This window comes from Juglans regia, chromosome 2, assembly GCF_001411555.2.
Source record: "Juglans regia cultivar Chandler chromosome 2, Walnut 2.0, whole genome shotgun sequence".
Lineage (NCBI taxonomy): Eukaryota > Viridiplantae > Streptophyta > Magnoliopsida > Fagales > Juglandaceae > Juglans > Juglans regia.
The window spans coordinates 25,910,614-25,931,943 of NC_049902.1; the positions used below are offsets into that span (position 1 = coordinate 25,910,614).

General features: G+C 35.4%; 3 protein-coding genes across 3 annotated transcripts; 1 reads left to right on the top strand and 2 right to left on the bottom strand.

Moving 5' to 3' along the window:
* Positions 1-1,680: 1,680 nt before the first annotated feature.
* On the bottom strand, positions 1,681-5,578 carry LOC118347690. Its single transcript, XM_035687717.1, has 6 exons — positions 5,311-5,578; positions 5,008-5,092; positions 4,676-4,871; positions 2,738-4,514; positions 2,227-2,363; positions 1,681-1,992 (listed from the first exon to the last, which is right to left on the bottom strand). The coding sequence occupies exons 1-6, from the start codon at positions 5,576-5,578 to the stop codon at positions 1,681-1,683; spliced, it is 2,775 nt and encodes a 924-aa protein (XP_035543610.1).
* A 1,957-nt stretch (positions 5,579-7,535) lies between these two features.
* Positions 7,536-12,650, top strand: LOC108982620 (binding partner of ACD11 1-like). The gene is made up of 5 exons (XM_018954057.2): positions 7,536-7,691; positions 9,126-9,229; positions 9,343-9,418; positions 11,676-11,759; positions 11,838-12,650. Exons 1-5 carry the CDS (start codon positions 7,686-7,688, stop codon positions 12,396-12,398), a joined length of 831 nt encoding a protein of 276 aa, XP_018809602.2. The 5' UTR covers positions 7,536-7,685; the 3' UTR covers positions 12,399-12,650.
* Positions 12,651-19,474: 6,824 nt separating this feature from the next.
* Positions 19,475-20,482, bottom strand: LOC108982613. The gene is made up of 3 exons (XM_018954046.2): positions 20,135-20,482; positions 20,000-20,044; positions 19,475-19,891 (listed from the first exon to the last, which is right to left on the bottom strand). The coding sequence occupies exons 1-3, from the start codon at positions 20,403-20,405 to the stop codon at positions 19,752-19,754; spliced, it is 456 nt and encodes a 151-aa protein (XP_018809591.1). The 5' UTR covers positions 20,406-20,482; the 3' UTR covers positions 19,475-19,751.
* Positions 20,483-21,330: the final 848 nt, after the last annotated feature.

The following is a 21,330-nucleotide window of genomic DNA, read 5'->3' on the forward strand; positions in this document are numbered from 1 at the left end:
GCAATTCAAGAAGCCAGTGACCTCCCAGTTGCACACAGCAATTCAGAACTTATTTTTTGTGTTTCATTCATCTCAGAAATTAATTTAAATAGAGCATTACAGAAACAAACTCCCTATTTGCACGGACTGATGCGTTACAGATAACTGCCCAACTCACAACGTGGACCTTAACTCTAACAGCCCATTTGACTGGGTCTGGACTCAATTAAAATAACGGAATAAAAAAGTACAATAATAACCTTGGCTAAACAAACAATTCCCCTACCTACGTAGCCCTTACATGTCCCCTTAGATTTAGGCTCATAACACAGCCTCTCGCTTCAAAAGAACTAGCCCACGAGTTCTGGATACTTTTGTCGCAGCTTTTCCAAATCTACCCATGTTGCATCTTCTTCATTCGATCCCTCCCACTGGATTAAGCACTCCATACCAGCTTGGTTCCCTTTTCTTTTTAATCTCCTTGCTAACACTTTTGGGTGCAGGTGCTAATGTTCCATCTTCCATCATCGACGGTAAGCTAGGGCTTGGACTCACCTGGGTTCCGAGCTTCTTTTTAAGGCAAGCTATGTGAAATACTGGGTAGATCCTTAACTCTGAGGGTAGATCTAATTTGTATGCCACTTTGCCAATTCTTTGAATGATCTGGAAGGGGCCAAAATACCTCACCGAGAGCTTTAAGTTCCTCCTCACTGCTACTGTCATCTGCCGATAGGGTCTTAACCTCAAATAGACCCAATCGCCCACCTTGTACTCTCTTTCCATTCTGTTTTTATCGGCATAATGTTTCATCCTAGTTTGAGCTTCTTGCAGGTTCTCACGCACTAAGGCTTGGATAAAATCTCGGCTTTTCAACTCTTCTTCGACAGCTTGCACTGCTGTTGACCCTGGCTCATACGGCAAAAGCTGTGGTGGGGTTTGGCCATAGATGACCTCGAAAGGGCTAAGCTTTGTGGATGAATGCACTGAGGTATTGTATGTCCATTCGGCTAAAGCCAACCATTTGGCCCAATCTTTGGGTCTATCGCCTGTAAAGCACCGCAGGTACCCTTCTAACCATTTATTCATTGCCTCAATTTGGCCATCTGTTTGAGGATGGTATGCTGAACTCATCAATAACTTTGTCCCACACATACCGAAAATTTCTTTCCAGAACTGGCTAGCAAAGATTGCATCTCTGTCACTGACTATGCTTTGTGGTATGTCGTGTAGTTTGAATATATTATCCATGAACTGTTTTGCTGCTACTGCTGCTGTGTATGGATGTGCTAGAGGAATAAAGTGGATGTACTTGCTGAATCTGTCGATTATCACCATGATAACACTGTATCCTTTAGATAAGGGCAAACATTCAATAAAGTCCATACTAATGTCCACCCATGCTCTGTTTGGTACTGGCAGAGGCTGTAGAAGTCCTGCGGGGTGGAGGTTCTCTGTTTTGTTTCTTTGGCATACATCACACTCTCTTATGAATTTTCTGATGTCTTTGCGCATTCCATGCCAAAAGAACTCCTGTTTAATTCTTGCATGCGTTTTCTGAGTTCCTGTATGTCCTCCCATAGGGCTGCTATGGTACTGCTATAACACAAACTCTTGGTAAGGCTTTAGGGTTCCCAAGTGCAATCTGCCTTTATAAAATAACCAGCTTCCGCGAATCTGGTACTTGTGAAGGTCTAGTTCACCCTAATGGCAACGGCTAATGAGCTGTTGCAACTGAGGGTCCTGGTTGTATGCTTGTTGGAGCCCTTCCCACCAAGTTGCCTTGATCACACTGATTGCTTTGGCTTCCCCACAGATGGCTAAACTCTCCTGTGGGTCAAAGCCATCATTTTCAGTGGGCAGCCTCGATAATGCGTCTGCTGCTCTGTTTTCCTTCCCACTTCGGTATTCCACACTAAAATCAAAGCCTAACAGCTTGGCCACCCACTTTTGCTGGAATGGAGTTCCAACTTTTTGCTCCAGCAGATGTTTTAGTGCCTGTTGGTCTATCCTTACCTTAAAATTGTGCCCCAATAGATAATGCCTCCATTTTTTTATAGCTAAAACTAGAGCCAATAATTCATTCTCATAAGTTGATAAAAACATATTCTTCCCTTTTAATGCCTGGCTTAAATAAGTTAAGGGTCTCTCTTACTACATTAAAACAGCTCTCAGCCCTCTTCCCGAAGCATCACACTCCACCAAAAAGGGTTTAGAAAAATCTGGCAATCTAAGGACAGGAGGGGTTACCATAGCTACTTTAAGAGCTGTAAAAGCTTGAGTGGCCTCTTCATTCCAACTAAAAGAATTGTTCTTCAATAATGCAGTTAAGGGGGCTGCAATGCTCCCATAACCTTTCACAAACTTTCTATAATAACCAGTCAATCCTAAAAATCCCCTTAGAGCATTAGGGTTTTTAGGTATTGGTCATTCCACCATTGCTACAATCTTTAAGGGATCTGCCTTAACCCCTTCTCGTGAGATGACATGATCCAAATACCCCACTTCTCGACACCTAAACACACATTTGGAAGCTTTTGCATACAATTGATGGTGCCTCAAAACTTCCAAAACAGTTTTTAAGTGAGCCACATGATCTTCCACAGATTTACTATACACAAGTATATCATAAAAAAAAAAACCAATACAAATTTTCGGAGATAAAATTTGAATATCTTATTCATTAACCCCTGAAAGGTTGATGGTGCGTTAGTAAACCCAAAGGGCATCACCAAAAATTCATAATGTCCCTCATGTGTACGAAAGGCAGTTTTAGGCACATCTTCAGGACTCATCCTGATTTGATGGTAGCCTGATCTTAAATCCAGCTTGGAAAACAGTTCAGCACCATGTAATTCATCTAACAATTCATCTATATTTGGGATGGGAAACTTATCTTTGATAGTGTCTTTGTTTAGAGCCCGATAGTCAATGCACATTCGCCAGCTTCCATCTGCCTTCCTCACCAAGAGAACGGGTGAAGAATAAGGACTTTGGCTAGGTTGAATAATTCTAGCCTTTAGCATCTCCCTGACCAGCTTCTCAATCTCTTCCTTCTGATAGTAGGGGTAACGATAAGGCCTAACACAAGTGGGTTTGGCTGCCTCTTGGAGCTGGATTTGGTGATCATGACTCCTGGGGGGAGGGAGTCCACTTGGTTCAGCAAACACTATTTGGAAATTGTCTAAAACAACTTGTAGGGCAGGATCTACAGGTGCCTTCCCCTTAGAGTTGCCTGCCTCCATTAGTTGCAGCCAAATGCCTCTTCCTTCGGCCAGAGTATTTTTGTTCAGTTTTAGTTCCTCCTCCAGAGAGTTTTCAGGTGGCTTTAAGCCTTGAAACAACAGTTGTTGCCCTTCAACGTGAAACCTCATGCTCAAATTTGTAAAATTCCACTGGATTGTTCCCAAACTCCTCAACCAATCTACTCCCAATACAACATCACACCCTCCCAATGTCAACAAATAAAGATTAGCCAAAATATCACAACTTTGCAGCCTAAGTAACACTGCCTTACAGCAACTATGGCAAGGAAAAGTTGCTCCATTAGCAACTTGGACTGCCAAGTGGCTTTCTTCCACTGGTAGCCTTATTTTTCTTGCTACATTCATATCTATAAAGCTATGTGTGCTGCCAGTATCGATAAGAACTGTAACTGGATTTTTCCCAATTTTCCCCACTAACCTCATAGTCTTTGGTGAGGGAGCTCCTGCTATGGCATGTAGGGAAATGACCAGCAATTCAGCTTGCTGTGTTGTCGGGTCAACTCCCATATCACCCTGGGCATAGGTCTCCTCCCCTTCCTCTTCCTCATAATCTCCCCCTCCCAACTCCAGCACTTCTAACAGGTATAATTTAGGCCAATTACACCTATGTCCTATTTGGTATTTTTGATCACAATTATAACATAACCCCTTGTCTCTCCTTTCTTGCATTTGGCTAGGATTAAGTCTTTTTATGGGAAAATGGTATCTCTTAGGAACATTTGGATTTGGTTGTGAGTCTGGTGGTGGAGGTGCTGGTAGTCTTGGTATTGGATTTGGACCTAGTAATCTGAGTGGAGCTGGTTTGTGGGTGTTTGGATGTGGACTGTTTTGGCTATGTGGGTTACGGTAAGGGTATTGTTTCCTACCCACCTCTTCTTCTTGCAACCGAGCCAACCCAAAGGCAGCAGAGAGGGTATTTGGTTTAAACATGGTAACAATAATCCTTAGTTCATCCCTTAATCCACTTAGAAAAGTACTTATACGAAATTCTTCACTTACCCCTGTGATTTTGTTTGACAGGATCTCAAATGCTGTTTGGTACTCTTCTACAGTCCCTGTTTGTCTTAATTTAGTGAATGCACCAACTAGATCTTCATATGCCGAAGGTCCAAACTTGATGCGGAGAGCTACCAAAAAGTCGTCCCAATTTGCTGCTGGACTAGACTCCATTAACCAGTAATACCATGTCAGCGCCTTCCCCTCTATGTGGAAAGAAGCAATCTGCAGCTTGTGATCCTCCGACGTTTGACAGTATGTGAAGAACTGTTGTGCCTTCAGAATCCATTCACTGGGATCCCCCCATCAAAACGTGAAAAATCCAACCTGAGTGTTCTTGCTTGGATGCCACCGTGTCCCTCAAATAAGGAATTAGCATTCATTCTTGCATTATTAGAACTTCCCTCTCCTAAACTTAGCTTAGTAGTTATCTGTACCAAGCTATCATAGCTTGATGCCAGATTATTAAGCTGTTGTAAAACTCCCTCTATAAGTGCCTCCTGTCGTTTCTGTGCTTCTTTCAAAGAAGCAGTTTCTCCATGTATAGTCGTAACTGCTTCAACAAGCTGTGACAAACGTGTTCCCTCAGCCATGTTGCAAGAACGCGGCTCTGATACCAACTTGTTATGATTTCTGTAATTAAATCAGGTAGAATACTGACAATTCAAGGAGCCAGTGACCTCCTAGTTGCACACAGCAATTCAGAACTTATTTTCTGTGTTTCATTCATCTCAGAAATTAATTTAAATAGAGCATTACAGAAACAAACTTCCTATTTGCACGGATTGGTGCGTTACAGATAACTGCCCAACTCACAACGTGGACCTTAACTCTAACAACCCATTTGACTGGGTCTGGACTCAATTAAAATAACGGAATAAAAATGTACAATAATAATCTTGGCTAAACAAACAATTCTCCTGCCTATGTAGCCCTTACATGTCTCCTTAGATTTAGGCTCATAACAGGGTGGAGTTAAAAGGAAGATCACGGGGATGGATAAGTTCATCTAAAAGGTTGAGGCAAATAAGGTGTTGGTCAAACAACAAGGGTTGGCCTTCCCAAACCTTACAGAGATCACCATGGGAACCAAATTCAAATATAAATAAGTTGTCCCCCGCTTCTGTAATTGTGAGATCCTGAACAAATTTCCAAACTTTTTCCATGGTACTTTTAAAGCCCTCTCGATTAATCCTTTGTTCAGCAACCACTTTTCCTATCAGACCGAACTGGCCTTTAGACAGAGTAGGATGAAGTTCCTCATTAGTGACAACAACACCATCTTGTTCAGTATTCGTGAGACTAAAAGAGCGCCACAAATTGGTGATGTCTTCAGCCATTGATGAGTGCTCAACAGGAAACCAGAAATGCAAACCCAAAAAATGCTTGCCTAGCAAGACGAGAACACCTTCCACAAAGAGGTGAAGGGAAAAATCCTCCCCAATGGTCTGTGAAAACCATAAGAGGAAACATGAACAAACGGTTTTTTTTTTAATTGCCCGTGATCACCGGAGCATGTAAAGATTTTAATTATGCATTAGAGAATGGGGGGTCACTACCCTTTAAAATTTAGTCCTCAGGTCTCATCTCGAATAGAACAATAGTCCCTAAACTATATAAAAATTAAAAGAAGTCACTTTAAAATATATATATATAGATATATATATATATATATATATATATAAATAAACTTTCCATCTAAATGCTTGCTGGCCTAACCATGGAGTTAACTAAAAGCATAAATTCAATTTAATTGTGTAAATGCTTGAACATGCATACCCTCCACTGCCACGTTAGTCCCCGAATAACGCTTGTACCCCTAGCAACGTTCAAATTTAAGTGACTGTAAGCTATGCTGGTTATAGTCGGTAACAAAAATGGTTTGTAAGTTTTGGTGGTTGTAGAAGTTTGTAACCGCTTATTTATGCAAAGTGTTTTTCTCTAAGAGCATTCTCATTGGCTTGGCCAAATGAGGAGGTTGGCTAAAATTTACATAATTGATGTAAAAACATCTCACATTGAATTAGGTAAATCTAAAATAATTTATATTTTTGCTACAGTGGTTGGCTAAATATGAAGAACCACAATTGATTCACCAAATATTAAAATATTAATTTCTCAATCCAAACAAATATTAAAATATTAGTTTTTCACTTCAAGCAAAAATACTATTTGGTTTGTAATTAAAAAATTTAGATAGAATTTTAAATAAGTTTAATCAAATATTTTTTTATTAGCATTAAATGACTTTTGAAAATATGATTTTTTTAATATTAATTTAATTAGAATATAATTATTATTAACATTTAATTGGTAGAGATACAAAATATGCTAAAAATAAATTAAATAAAAAAATTATTAAATTAATAATATTTTATTATTATATAGAGAGTGAATGGATAATCTAATGTGGAGATTGAATTTAAATAGAATAAGAAAATATAAAAAAATGTGATAGTTACTAAATTTTAAAGATGAATTTGACCAAACTAATGAAGATACTCTAATAAAGGTTTGCTTATCAATCGTTAAAAATCCTGTTGTTGAGACAAGAATGGCTTATGAATTGTATTGCAAACTATGAAATTGTAGCTTTATTTATTTATTTATTTTAAAAATGGCTTATGAAATTTTAACTATTTTCCTACTTTTGCTGGAATAAAAAATTATTAGTTGATACAGTTATCCAGAGGTGACTATATGTAGAGGCGACAATATATAATACGATTCGTGAATTTAACATAAACACGACACGAACTTAGTGGTTTTGAATTTGAAGTTAATGGATTCGAGTTAAATAGAATTATTCGTAGATCCATTAAGACTCGATATATAAGTGGTGTTAAAGGCTTTTAAATAAAATTATTCTTAAATAAAAAGTTAAAAATTTAAATTAGAAAAATTTAGTATGTATGATTAATGTTTAGAAATGAAATTTCAAGATAGGAAATGTTGTATAGTTTTGAAAAGAGAAATAATATATATAGTTTTAGAGTATGCAAGTCTCGCATATTTTCTTTAAAAAAAATAGATAAATTTAATATTCAAATGAACAAATTATTTTTTTAATAATAAATCTAACATTTTACAAAAAAATAATACACATTTTAAAATTATATCTAACATTGACTTTTTAAAAAATGCATAAACCAATACTCAACGTATCGTACACGGGAAGGGGAATCAAGACTCAAGAGTCAAGTCCTCCAAACCCCAACTGAATTCCTCCCGTTTAATTGACGCCGTTACCTAGGGGTGGATACACGGCACGTACGAAGACACTCCTCACACGTGCAACCCAAAGCCCACGTTCTTTTCTCTCCTCGCTCCATCTTCAAAAAACGATCTCCTACCTCGAGTCGAGCCTCATTTTCGGATTTTCTTTCAGACTCTCAACAGTGTCAAATAAAATCGCTCTGCTTCTTACTTCTTGGAATCAATATTAAGATGTCGGTTAGTATCTTTCATCTCTCTCTCTCCCTCTCCGTATCTCCCTCCATGTATGTGCTTGTATTTTTGTTGTGATTTCTTAGGACTCGATCGATCGATTGTTTACTTATTACATAAGTTGGGTGTTTGACTCACGGATTTGGCACAGATCCGTACGATTATTATTGCTTCTCTCAATATATTTTGTGCTATAGGAGGTTCTATATGATTTGGTGAAACAAGATTGGTAATGAGCTCCAAGGATTGGCCTTGGTTTTAAGGTATCACTCCTTTCAAGGTCCAAGCTTCAACACCAAACAATCTTTTAGAACCACACATCTTAGTGAAAAGTCAGTAATTTAACCAGTTCCGTGTAGATAAACTTTTGATGGTACGGTGCACGGGATTGGAGTTTACTCTGCAGGAGTGAGTCCGAAAAACTCTGCCTTGGAGAGGTTCCCGACATTAAAAAAAAAAAAAAAAAACTATTTGGACGGTCATTCTTCTGTATTAGCCAAATAATTATATAGTAAAAAATGTTATTGAGTAATTTATGGTATAGATTGGGACCTCTGTGATTTATGGGATTGGAACTTGCACTATTTGATGGAAGGTTAGCTACTTCCCTTTTATACTAATTATTTCATTTTGAAAGAGGCAACCTTAGAGGGATTTGTATTACAGAATGATATACCAGCTGCTACACTGCCAAACGCCTCAAGGAATATGCAACAGAATTCCCAACAAACTTCCAGCAAATAATTTGCTATTTGTATATTCGTTTAGGGATATTTCAGTACTTTTTCATTACATAGCTTAGTTGATTCTTTCTATAAATTCATTACTGTACAGCATAGAGAAGGTAGCAATTTTTATACAGAATTGATTCTTCCTTTCCTTGCTCTGTTTCCTTTCCATTTACGCTGAGCTCAGAACCGCCCAGCACCATTTTTGCCAAATCTGACAAAAAACATGTCATGAGGCATGACATTAAAAAATGGAATATGCATGGCATTAGGTGGGCTTGCCAAGATGCATCGCATTGGTAAACTGTTGTTTAACATAAATCATAATTTGAGATTCACTAATCATGAAAGAGAAATCTTAAAAAGATACTTCCATTCATCTACTTTTCTTACAACCCAAGCATTGACTTTCATACAGAAGAAATCACTTTCTCTCTTTATTTCTTTCTATCACCTTTCTTTCTTTATGTTCTCCCATGTTTTGGCTCTAATGGATATTCACTTCTCACTTTCCAACTTTGAATTGGTGAATCAACACTCTCAAATTCTAACCTTGTATGACTTACAAAAAAAAACTTCTAACCTTGTATGAGCCCTTGCTTTGCTGGATTTTGAGTGATTCTATTATTTATTTCTTATCCTTAAAACATAATCTATTATGCTGTACTAGTTTTCCTCTGCGGTGTTAGTTACATATGTGCTCTAACTGCAGATAAAAACTGTTAAAGTTAGCAATGTGTCCTTAGGAGCTTCTGACCGAGACATCAGGGAGTTCTTTTCTTTTTCTGGTGATATTGACTATGTTGAAATGCGCAGGTTGGTATTTTGGTCCTGTCTGTTGCCCCCCCCCAAAACTCTCTCTCTTGCTCTCTCTAACTTTCTTCAGATCATTATTATATGAATAACAATCTTATCAAATGCTTATGCAGTGATAATGAGCGGTCTCAAATTGCTTATGTTACCTTCAAGGATTCACAAGGAGCTGAGACTGCAGTTCTTCTTTCGGTAATTTCACTTAAGTACATATTTTCTTACGAAGAAAATTGAAAGGACAACAAAATTGTTTTGTGTCCAATATTTCAAAGATGAATTTTCTTAAAGGAAAATGCATTACCAAGATGATAATTCTAAACATGTAATATGCCTAGGATCTAGTATAACCTGGATTAGAGGTAGTCTGTTAGTAATAATAAGAAGAAAGTAAATCAACCAAGAAGCTAGCAGTACATAGTTGTGGTCCTTAAAGTTAGTGGGAACTGGGAATATGAATTTCTGAAGAGCTTAAGAAGGATTTGAGTCTAGTTTTGATACTTCAAACTAAGTTTGTTCTTTTTTCTTTTTCTATTAAGAGTGCTTAAGAAATGCTGCACATTTTGGGGTGTTGGGGGGGGGGGGGGGGGGGGGGGGGGGGGGTCATTTCCTGAAGTAGAGCAAAGATACAGGAAAAAAGGAAAGTCAAGTAGGAATAAAAGATGAAAATTCTATCAGAACACGTAAACTCATGGCCATTTGACATTTCACCTACATTTAGTCCACATTAAGACTTTCAAGGGATTGGTTGTTTATTTAGGGGATGTAAAAGTGGGCTGTTAATTATGTCTGATCGAAACTGAGTTTTTTAATTGAGATAGAAAGCAAGTGGAAGAAACTGGATTGATTTAAAAAAACATCTCCAGCAATACTAATGCTGAAGAATCTATGGGCCAGTTTGCCTTTTGCACTTATTAATAATGATTTTTATTTATCAGAAAAAGGTCTATGGAATAGCAGCAACAAAGGGGAAAGGCTGCTGCCAGTGTGCTTTATTACTCATTCTCGTTTATAAAACAGTTCTTGTGAAATCCTGGTATTTGGTCTCCATTCTTCGAGGAGAATGTTTTTGTTGTAACCATGTCATGGTTTAGATCATCTATCTTCATGGAAGATACCCAATGTCTCCATTCTATGCATGTTTCCTGATTTCCTCTTAAAATCGGTGGCGATTACGAGACAAGAAAAAAATCTGGGGCACATCAAAGGGCTGGGCAAATTATCTTGGCCTTTCTTCGTGTCCTCTAGATTCTAGCCATATTGGGCAGGTCAAAGTCCTAGGTAGTCCTACATCAGTCTTTTCCCAGCCTAGAACATATGTAGTTTCTTGATAACAAATAATGCTTGGAATATAAGAAAGACATTTAAAAATAAAACATTATGATGGTAATCAGAATGGAGATGTTGAGATTGCTGAGTGATAACATGATAATAGTAAGATAATTATCAAATCTATTGTGGAAAATCTAAAATCTTGCACCGACTTTGCACGAGATGAGGACAAGTTGTAAATGGTTTGGTTTTCGTTGAGAAAAATCAACAGGTGTACTTGTTAGGAGAAATTATTTCACTGAAGCTGCTATAAGTGCAGGAGAAAGATAAGTGGATTGTGGGAGTGCAATGACACGATTGATTGGATGAAAGATAAGACTTTATGAGTCCTAGATTGGCAGACTTGGATGTGAGGACACTAGATTTATGTGGGGCACGGTGCTGCAAATCTCTCTCTCTCTCTCAATTATTTCATATAATGATAGCCTCTATAAGAGGTCAACTGGCTACTTATCAAAATATAATGATAATAAGAGGTCAACTGCTTATCATGTTTGTACTAGTTTCTTGTGTTGTATATAGATAATAAATTACCAATCAAAAAAATATATAGTAAAGATAGGCTTTTATGGCACATGTTTAAATTGTTTTTGTTGAATTTTCCAAGTATCATAAACTGTGCTCCCTCTAGTGAGGATGTAGGAGTAGTATATAATGGATGAAGAACTCTCATCATGCTTTACATATATTCAATTGGAACCCCTAGGGGTTGGCTCAAGTGGTAAAGGCCTTGGGTTTGGGGGTATGCTCCCCCACGTCTAAGGTTCAAATCCCCTTCAGTGCAAACAATCAGTAGGGGCCATCGGACTGGGGGATTTTTTCCTTGAATTACCCAAGGTGCACTTGCGAGAAACTCCTTGCTGAGGGCTTGTGCACCCCTAGGATTAGTCGGGACACTGTTCCTGGACACCCGGTGCCAATAAAAAAAAACATATATTCAGTGGGAAGAACAATCAATTGACTGTATATTTGGCATCATGCTGCTCTACTATATGTTTTTTACTACATTAAATTGATGATCTTACAACGCATTGGCACATTTCATTACATTACATATACATGGGTCTCCACTCTTCTATGCATACAAACAAGTTTCATTTACAACTGAATTTTATCTCAGGGAGCAACAATAGTTGATCTGTCTGTCACCATAACTCTGGATACAGAATACAAGCTACCGCCTGCCGCTTCTGCTACACCCCCTGTAAGAGTCTCTGTCATAACTACTATCTATTGCACAATCTAGATTGACCCTGATTGATTTTTGCTCAAATGTCTGCAGGCAACACAAAATAAAACAGCGGGTGGTGCTGAATCTGCTTTTAGAAAGGCAGAGGATGTAGTTAGCAGTATGCTTGCTAAGGGTTTTATCTTAGGAAAAGATGCTGTCGGCAAAGCAAAGGGCTTTGATGAGAAGCACCAGTTAACTTCAACGGCCACGGCCAAAGTCACTTCTCTTGACCAAAAGATTGGGTTCAGTGAGAAAATCAGTGTTGGAGCATCTGTGGTTGGTGACAAAGTACGAGAAGTGGATCAGAAATTTCTGGTTTCAGAGAAAACCAAAACAGCATTTGCAGCTGCAGAGCAGACGGTCAGTAGTGCCGGTTCTGCAATAATGAAGAACCGATATGTATTGACTGGAGCTTCATGGGTGACAGGGGCTTTTAGCAAGGTTGCAAAGGCAGCTGAAGAAGTTGGCCAGAAAACAAAAGAGAAAGTGGGAATTGTTGAAGAGGAACAGAAAAGAAAAATGGTTGATGACTATGCTCAGGTTCATCTTTCCGAGACTCCAAGGGCATCTGAAGCTTCTAAGCCATCACCTGCTCAAGGTTTAATCCTTTGACTTGCTATTTACTGTAAATACAAATTGTTTGAACTCTGGAATCTCGCTGGATTACTTGCTGTGTTTTATAGTGTGAAAGTGGCGACTGTAGGACAAATTTCCCCAAATGGTTGGTCGTGATTGCATTTGGTTTGACTTTTCTTTATGAGAAGAAAATGTCAAATTGAATGCTCACGATTCTTCAACCTGGGATTGTTATTCATATCTTTCTTTGGGTTTTGTTATTTAATTTCTTTATTCTCTTTGACTTTATATATATATATATTTTTTTTTTGGGGGGTAGGGGTTTATCGAAATATTTGCTCGGTATTTTTTTCCCCTTTATAAAAAATGTTTTCGCATATATACGGACTGTTTGTTGGGATTAACTGGTTGTCAAAAGGTTAATTTAAAATATAACAACGGAAGCAAACAAAATAAATAATAACAATCACACAAAGAACACTAAGATTTAAGTGGTTCGGCTCATTGTGAGCCTACGTCCACTGGCGGGGTCGGTCTCAACGGATTCACTATCAACAAAAGTGGAGTTCAAGAGATCAATCACAAAATCCTTAACTCCTAAGCTCCAATAAATGAACACTCAAGATTCTTTACAAAAGGATTCTCTCTCTCTCTCTCTCTCTCTCTCTCTCTCTAGCATACGGATGCTGATGATTTGAAAAATACATGAGAAAAACATGTATTTATAGTCCATGGCGTGAGAAGCCCTAAAACTAAACATTTGCTCAAGCAAAACATCAAGTGTGTGTCGAGCAGATGTTTAGGATAGGCACTCGTTCGAGCTGACTGTCAAGGTTTCAAGTGAGCGGATGTTTAGGGTAGGCACTCATTCGAGCTAAGTGTCGAGCCATAGTCGAGCTAGGATCGAACAACAGTCAAGCCAAGGTTTTGAAATGGTATTTTCAATAGGAAATCAAGCCTAACTCAACATAACTCATGATAGTAGGTGGCACCAAGACGTGAATGTTTTGGTTGCGTAGCACTGGGTGCCAAACATGTCAATGATGTCTGGACTCGGGGGATGTCTTGCGAAAAGGCTGCCCAAACCCAAACATGTAAGAAAGCAATTGATATCTAAACTCATTTTTAATATCAGAGCTTAGTTGAAAGGAATTAAGGAAAGGAGTTCATTCCTTTGGTGGGGCTGCTCCTTAAAAACATGTGGTAATTGAATAACACCCTAATAATTTTGTTGTTCTTTCTCTTAACAAAAGTATAAGAAGTTATTTTTTTTCTAGACTAATTTCTCGAATACATACAAACTTTTGTGCTTTGTGCGTCGGACATTATAGTATTATGTCCTTAAAAATACTTGAAAACTACTTTCGGTACTCTTACATGTTTTCAAGTGTATCACTTGTTCGATACATTCACTCCCAAAATTAAATGTAGTAGTGAGTTTGTCGTAAGCAAACGGAGAAATAAAATTAAAAATTTAAAAGTCCAAACATCAACCATTCCACTGAACATTGAAGCACACTTTGACCATAAAGAAAGGAAGCATCATCGACCGTCCCATAAAAAAAAAAATCATTGATTCCTCTCTTGAATATAAAAGATGACGAATGTAAAACAGAAGAGACAGGAATGAAAAGAAATAAGAATCTTCTTAAAAATAAAAAAAAATAAAAAAAATGCGTTGATTGAAGAAGGATTCAGTACAGTTAATCTATAAATTGATTGATCTATAAATTAAAAAGGAAAAAAAAAAAAAAAGATCACTCTGTGATAACTCAATCAATTGGTATATCATTAGTTTTGGGCACCAAGGGACCCACGAACGAAAGCTCAAGGCAATCCGAGTGTAATTAACCTCCTAATTAAGATTGTTTTATAAATACATTTTGAACATACACTACCAAACAAGACAGTGGATTTTATAAGACACGAGTTAATGATGGAGAAAACCTAATCTCGAGACCATGGAGCCTCTATATCTATCTATCTATCTATATATATGCATATTTGCTATATAATTATCATTTCTTTCAGTGCCTTGTCCCTTTATAAAATGCATGGCTTTATCTTTTGGCACCCAAAAAAGAAAAGAAAATTCCCATTTCATTAATCAGTGAATAATGAGGTCGGTTTGTTGGTTAGTATCGGTTGGTAGTGTCTGTATATGTGATTTGAAATTATTATCACAAGTCATATATGATATGGAGAGACATGTAGACGAGAAAAAGTGCTGAAGCTTACACAACTTTTTTGTGTATATATATATAATATATATATATATATGAGTTATTTTACTCAGCAGGTGTGTGGTGTAAGGTTACTGAATAAAATTTTTCTATATATATTAGGATCGTTATTTGTACTTCAAGATCATTTAATAATGAGTCTATAGAACTTCGGTTTATGTATTTTGTCAAGGTTGCATAGCTTTTGAATCACAGATATTTGGGACTGTATAACATAATATAAATAGCATGAAAATATCACTTTTGTATTTCGAGATCATCTAATAATGACTCTATATCACATCGGTTTCTGTCTCTATCAAGATTTCTCTTCTTACAAGTTTAAGATCCTCACGTTCTTCATTTAGAATATCAAAAATCAAGTTAAATTTTGACTTTATATATTTTTTTTCAGCTTTTATTTTTGTTTTAAATCTTCTGACTTTTTATATGCCAACTTTGTTTTTTTTTCCCTACAGTATTTTAAAGTTGCTTTAATGTTGGGTTAAAGACCACAAGATGAAGTACCAATTTAACATCAAACCAAACCATGTAGATTACTTTTTTTTATTTAGGCTCGATTTTGATACAAAAATGCCTCCAACTCACCCCATCTAATCATTATAATTTTTTTAAATTTTTACACAAAATATAATAAATAATTTAATTTTTTTTTAAATTTCAAAATAATAATAATATTAAAAAATAATATTTTATTTAACTTTTATCTCAATTCACTATCTAAACCTCACGGTAGTAGCTCTTTAAAAAAATAAATGTTTTGATTGCAGATGAAATGAGAATTAAAGGTTATAAAGTTTATTGGGAAACTTTATCCTTGAAATGAGAATGAAAAGCCAAAGGACAAACATTGCTGAGTTTGCTTTCATCCACTTTTTGCTGCTACTCAAAAACAAAACTATCTTAAATTCTTGACTCTCAAGCTTTCAAAGAATCAAAAGATTCAAAACTACTCCCACCCACTTGATCCCCCACTTAAAGATAACGCTTTTGATGGACAACAATATTTAAGGTAGAAAATGAGTTTAGCTTACAGAATGTATAAGTCTCACGTACTCGCATAGAAATATAAATTTTTTAATAGTATACTTTATACTTTATTTTTTTTCGAATAAAGTGTAAGACGTTTTCATAGTCTTGATCTGTATCTAGTAATATTACTCTATTTATGACACTCTAGTACTTGTTTGTATTTTCCTTTATTGAAAATAATTTATTTTGTTTTTTTTAATTATATTTTCAAATCTTAGCCATGATCTACACCTTCTGTCATGATTTGATCCTTATAATTGTGTTCTATATTCTATTTTTCGACCTGCAAAATATCTAATTAAATAATTTAAAATGTGAATTTAAAAACAATGAAAAGTCGGGTATATAAATTGTAGTTCTCTTTTAGAGTACCAAATCATGTGGAGAACTTCTTAACGCACAAAAAAATAAAATAAAATAAAAATTGCTGGAATTTAGCAAAGTTTAGAACATCAATTTTCTTCTTTTTTTCATGGCATTTTTTGTTAAGGAATAGGAAATGTGTCCCAAATTTTATTAATTATCCTCATTTTCCGTGGATTTTTTTTTTTTTTTTAAATAGGCATTTTAATATAGGAAAGTTGCCATCTTTTCGTAGTGGCCACACCACTTGAATTCCCTTGTATGCGACGTTGCAAAATCCAAAACCTACAAAAGATCAGTAGCCATTGAAAGGCTTAACTTTGTCACGTCCTCATCTTTCGTCGTTAATGAAACAAAAAATAGTAAAAATTCTTTAGAAAAAAACAAATAGAATGTTCAACACGTAGGTGGACCACATTTAAACAAGGTTTGGATAGTGCTAGATGAGATGAGATAATTTTAGATAAAAATTTAAAATTAAATAAAATATTATTTTTTAATATTATTATTGTCTTAAAATTTTAAAAAATTAAATTATTTATTATATTTTATATAAAAATTTAAAAAAATTATAATAAAAAGATAAAATAAAATATTTTCACTATCCAAACGTGTCTCGGACAATATTTAGATAATGTTTTCTCCTCTCCCTTTTAGTAAGCAAGTTCAAATTGATTCATTAAAATGGGAATAGATTCGTTGAAAAATGAATACATTAAAAATTTACCTTTATTTATGATTTGTTTGAAGTACTTTAAAAAAAATTCATTAAAATAATTTACACATAATAAAATATTTATATAACATAATTTAATTTAAAATATAAATTTTATAAATCAAATCTTATTATTTAAATAAAATAAATAAAATAATTGGTTGATCTAATTCTTATAATTTATCCATCCTTCTTGATAAATCTCAATTTTCCAAAACATATTTACTCATTACAATAATGACTACAATAATCACAGAATGAACATTAGACTGTGATTTGAGTACAATAATCACGACCTCATGTGATGATGTGTCGTATTGGACCACCTCGTGATAGATAGTGGGGGCCACACTTGTTTTTTGCTTTTGTTCCAAATGAAGAGGGACCATTTATTTTATTTTTATTCTATTCCCATCTTAATCATAGCATAGTCTCCATTATTTCGCTTAAAAAGATCACACCTTCAACTTACCTTACCTGCTACGTAAAGGCTTAATTCTCTTATATTATTGGTTCCAAATTATGATTATCTTAATTATTTCAACTAATCTATTTTAACTTTTGTTAATATATAAAATAAATAATAAAATATATTTTTTTCATCGGTTTAAACTTTTAAAACAAGTGATGATTTTATATAAAATATAATAAATAATTGATTTTTTTAAACTTTAAAATAATATTAATATTAAAAATAATATTCTAACGGACTACACGGACTCTATAGTCTATACCAAGTTATCAGCGATAGCAAAGCCAAACTGCCGACTGCTCTTCCTTTCTATCTAATCACTGACAAAACTTAGCTTTCAATTCATCTACATGCGTCCACATTATACTTATGCAACTGCTTCCTATTTCTATGCTTTTGGCAAGCACTGCTCATTAGCCGCATTTAATTTTGTAGAGTTAAAAAATTGTGAAGAAAGTACATAAATAAAAAAGAAAACATAGAAAAACTTAGTTCTCTCCTTACATGTGCCATAGAAAATTATCTTGCATTACACTTCTTGGCCTTGAAAAAGAAGGAAAAATATTGATTACATTTATTAGATGATTAATGAATGATACATACAATTTTGAACGTGCAACTATTATGTAATCGTTTTGAAAAAAATTAAAATTTATTATTAAATAATTTATTTATTTTTTATATAAATTCTATAAAATTACACCATACTTATACATTCCACACGATTATCATTCCTATTATTAGATATTTCTACGATATGAATAATGCAGCAGCAGTCCAATCCTGTGATAAATGGCATACCGTTAAAATTGCTTAGAGCCTTAAATAAATATTAATTTCTAATAACATCGCATCATGTGAGAGAATGAATGCACCTCATGTAGGTTATTTAATAAGTGAAATAATATTTACACATATAGAATGTACTAAAAAAAATGAATAAATATATGATTTATATAAAAATAATAATAATAATAAACCTCACTATTTTTTAAAAATAATATGTAACGCTTGTACAATCATAATTGTATCTAACATTTCTTATATGAAAATCTAGAAGGACGATGCAATGTCCACCGCTCCTCCCAGTAGTTGGGAGCTACCGTTAGGTATAATTCATCTTTTTGTTTTGTTATTTTTTTTTACATATATTTTTTTATATTTTTAAATATTTTAAAAAAAATCATAATATTATTAAACCAGTGATAAAAGTCATTTTCCTTAAACTACATTCACCGCTGGGAGCTACTCCTAATTATTTTGGTGTATTTTATTTTTTGACTTTTTTTTATATGTATTTTTTTACACTTCTAAATTTTTTTTTAATATTATTAAAACAAAACAACAAAAATAACAATAAATGGCATTCATTCCCTACATAATCCGGATATGCGGAAGCGGTGATAGTATTATTATTCAATCTTAGAATAAATGTATAAAAAAAATGTCTCGGGGAATAAATATATTTCATATGAGTGTCTGTCTATTGCATCATGCATGTTCACCAAATTATAACATCAAATTCGGGGAATATAATTGTTACACTTTAGTAGTACATACAATCGTTGCAATGGACAACCAAGATCAACCCGAAGCACTGCACCCTGGTTATATCACGACACCTGTCATAATGTCGTGGCACGTGATCGTTATCACCATGTCTATTATTTATCCGTGTCCAATCCGGTCCTTCCCCCGGTCGACACAACACTAAAGCCTAAAGAAAGGTCTACCAATTATTTATTTTATTTTTTTTAAATTTAAGTAAATCGCAGTACGTACAGCTATACTTCCTTGAGTGACCGACACTTTCGAGATATTCTGAGCTTCTTCTTCTCCCGTGCAACCGTCTTCAGATTGCGACACGTAAGGTAAAAACACACAATCCATAAGAAAAACAAGCCTGAATGCTTAATGTCACACGGGCAACTTTGCCAACGTGTGACTGTGTGAGTGGAGGAAAGACCCGGAGCACAAAAAGTTGTGACCATCCCGTTGTGAGGTTCACAGAAACATCTCAGGATGAGGAGTCATGGGTACTGAAACTGGGAGCACCTGGTACCACCAGCACAGCTTTCCAGCTGGCGTTCCAACCGCAAAACGAGGTGCAGTAACGGTCCGAACAGCCAGCTGTATCTCAACAACGACAACAAAAACAACCAGCGCATGCTCCGCTTATCCTACGCCACTTCTGAGTTATAAACGTTATTTGCCTTGTTTTATGCTTCATTTTTTTCCTCATTTAAATCGCATTTTTGCATTTTTAATAAAAAAAAAAAAAAGGAAAAACTTGGAAATTCTTTAAGATGATTATTCTGTCCGTTTGAAAATATTTCTACAAATCCAAAACAAAAATATAACAAGCCTAGCATTTTAGCAATGCTGCAATCGGATGTACATACACGTGCCAGAATTAAATAAATAATAATACTGATATGGGAAGACGAAACGCACGTGTGGTTTCTACGGAGACAATCGCGTGGTCAGAACCCGGTACCGCAGATAGAGCAGACGGAGAGTCGGGGGGTGTGAAGAAGATGAGGACAACCGGGAGAAAATGCGGCCTAGAAATCGGCGTGTTTTCGGTGGGAGCGAGATTTCGGGGAGCGTTTTTCGAGCTCTTGCAGGTTGCGGAGGCTTCGGATCGCCAAAACATCGCCTTTTTGGAGATCAATAAATCGATCGACATCGTTATTAATCTCGTCTGAGTTTTAGAAGAAGTCGGAGCAAACGAGTCAATAAGCAAACGGCAAAAACACGGAAAAGAAGTCGACTAATTAAAGAACAATCAGAATCAGAATGTGCATTATACCTATGTGCTTCGCTGGTCTCTTAAATCCATTGAACTGAGCCAAATCTGAAACAAATAAACCGAAATCCAACTGCAAGGATTAAACAAACAGAAATGACGGGGAGGTGGTTGATTGTAAGTCGGACGAAGACTTACCAGACTGAGAGGGATTGTGGGAGCAGAGGTAGAGGATGAGGAAGCAGAAAAGGGTGAGAAGGGGGATAACGTGGACGAACTTCTCGGGCCTCGGAGGCGGCGGCGACAAAGACAGACGGGGGGGTTTCGATGCTTTGTACTCCTCCTCGTCTTCGTTGTCGTCATAAAGGTTGTCGTTGCGCTTTGGCTCTTCGACTATTAGGGTGTCGTCCTTGGCTCCGCCATGGCCGTGGAGCTTCGAGACTGGTGACCCCAGAGACTGTCTATGCATCGTAGAGAGAGGGAGAGGGAGAGGGAGAGGGGTTGCTTATTACTTATTAGTGAAGTTCAGGTGTGGTCAAGGTTTTTAATACTAAAAAGACTGTTGCTGTTCGTTTCAACCTCTTCTCTTCCTTTTTACTTTTCTTAAATTTTTAATTAATTAATTAATTAATTATTTTATTTTTAAAGAATATTTGAAATGAGGGTATTTCGGCCAAAATGTGCGGGTATTGATTGGGGCGCGTCTCTGTGATTTGGAGAGCAATGGATATTCGGCTTTTTCTGTCACCTGGGCCCGGGGGTATTAATTCTTTTTGTGTTTATTTCTTCATTTTTTTTTTCTAAGGGTAAATTGAAAGAATCTTAATCCCACGTAATTGCTTGGTATTATTTTTTTTTTTAAAAAAAAAAAACAAGATCAAGAGTTTCAAATTCAAATTTTTCATATGTATAAGATATTTTCCTTTTATTATAAAAAAAAAAAAAATTATTCCTATTGTTCTAATCTTGCTGACAAGACTAATAATTAAGGACTAATTTAAATTCAGAGATGAAATGATAATATGATTTTAGATAAAAGATAAAAATTGAAAAAATATTATTTGAATATTAATTATTAATATTATTATTTTTTTAAAATTTGAAAAAGTTGAATTGAGATTTAAAAAAGTTGAATTATTTATTATATTTTGTATGACATTTTAAAAAAAATATAATAATAAGATGAGATGAGATGAAACACTTTCTGAATCCAAACGGTGTCTAAATCAATTATTTTTATGATTGATCTCATATACATCTCAATTATTTTCACTAGTCCCTTTATATATATATATATATATATATTATTCTAATGTTATTGAGAAAGGAAAATTATATTACAAGAGCTATTCTTTACCTTGAATTCCGTCATCTCCAATCATACTATGGTGATG

What these genes read in the sequence shown, in the direction of transcription:
- LOC118347690 (XM_035687717.1), bottom strand. Translation starts at nt 5,578, where the DNA reads ATGGCTGAAGACATCACCAATTTGTGGCGCTCTTTTAGTCTCACGAAT. An exon ending in CCAATCCGTGCAAATAGGAA is followed by an intron (nt 4,872 to 5,007) that starts GTTTGTTTCTGT and finishes ATTTAATTACAG; the next exon opens with AAATCATAACAAGTTGGTAT. An exon ending in CATCAAGCTATGATAGCTTG is followed by an intron (nt 4,515 to 4,675) that starts GTACAGATAACT and finishes TGGATTCTGAAG; the next exon opens with GCACAACAGTTCTTCACATA.
- LOC108982613 (XM_018954046.2), bottom strand. Translation starts at nt 20,405, where the DNA reads ATGCATAGACAGTCTCTGGGGTCACCAGTCTCGAAGCTCCACGGCCAT. An exon ending in CCACAATCCCTCTCAGTCTG is followed by an intron (nt 20,045 to 20,134) that starts GTAAGTCTTCGT and finishes TATTTGTTTCAG; the next exon opens with ATTTGGCTCAGTTCAATGGA. An exon ending in GAGACCAGCGAAGCACATAG is followed by an intron (nt 19,892 to 19,999) that starts GTATAATGCACA and finishes TCTAAAACTCAG; the next exon opens with ACGAGATTAATAACGATGTC.
- LOC108982620 (XM_018954057.2), top strand. An exon ending in GACTATGTTGAAATGCGCAG is followed by an intron (nt 9,230 to 9,342) that starts GTTGGTATTTTG and finishes ATGCTTATGCAG; the next exon opens with TGATAATGAGCGGTCTCAAA. An exon ending in CCGCTTCTGCTACACCCCCT is followed by an intron (nt 11,760 to 11,837) that starts GTAAGAGTCTCT and finishes AAATGTCTGCAG; the next exon opens with GCAACACAAAATAAAACAGC.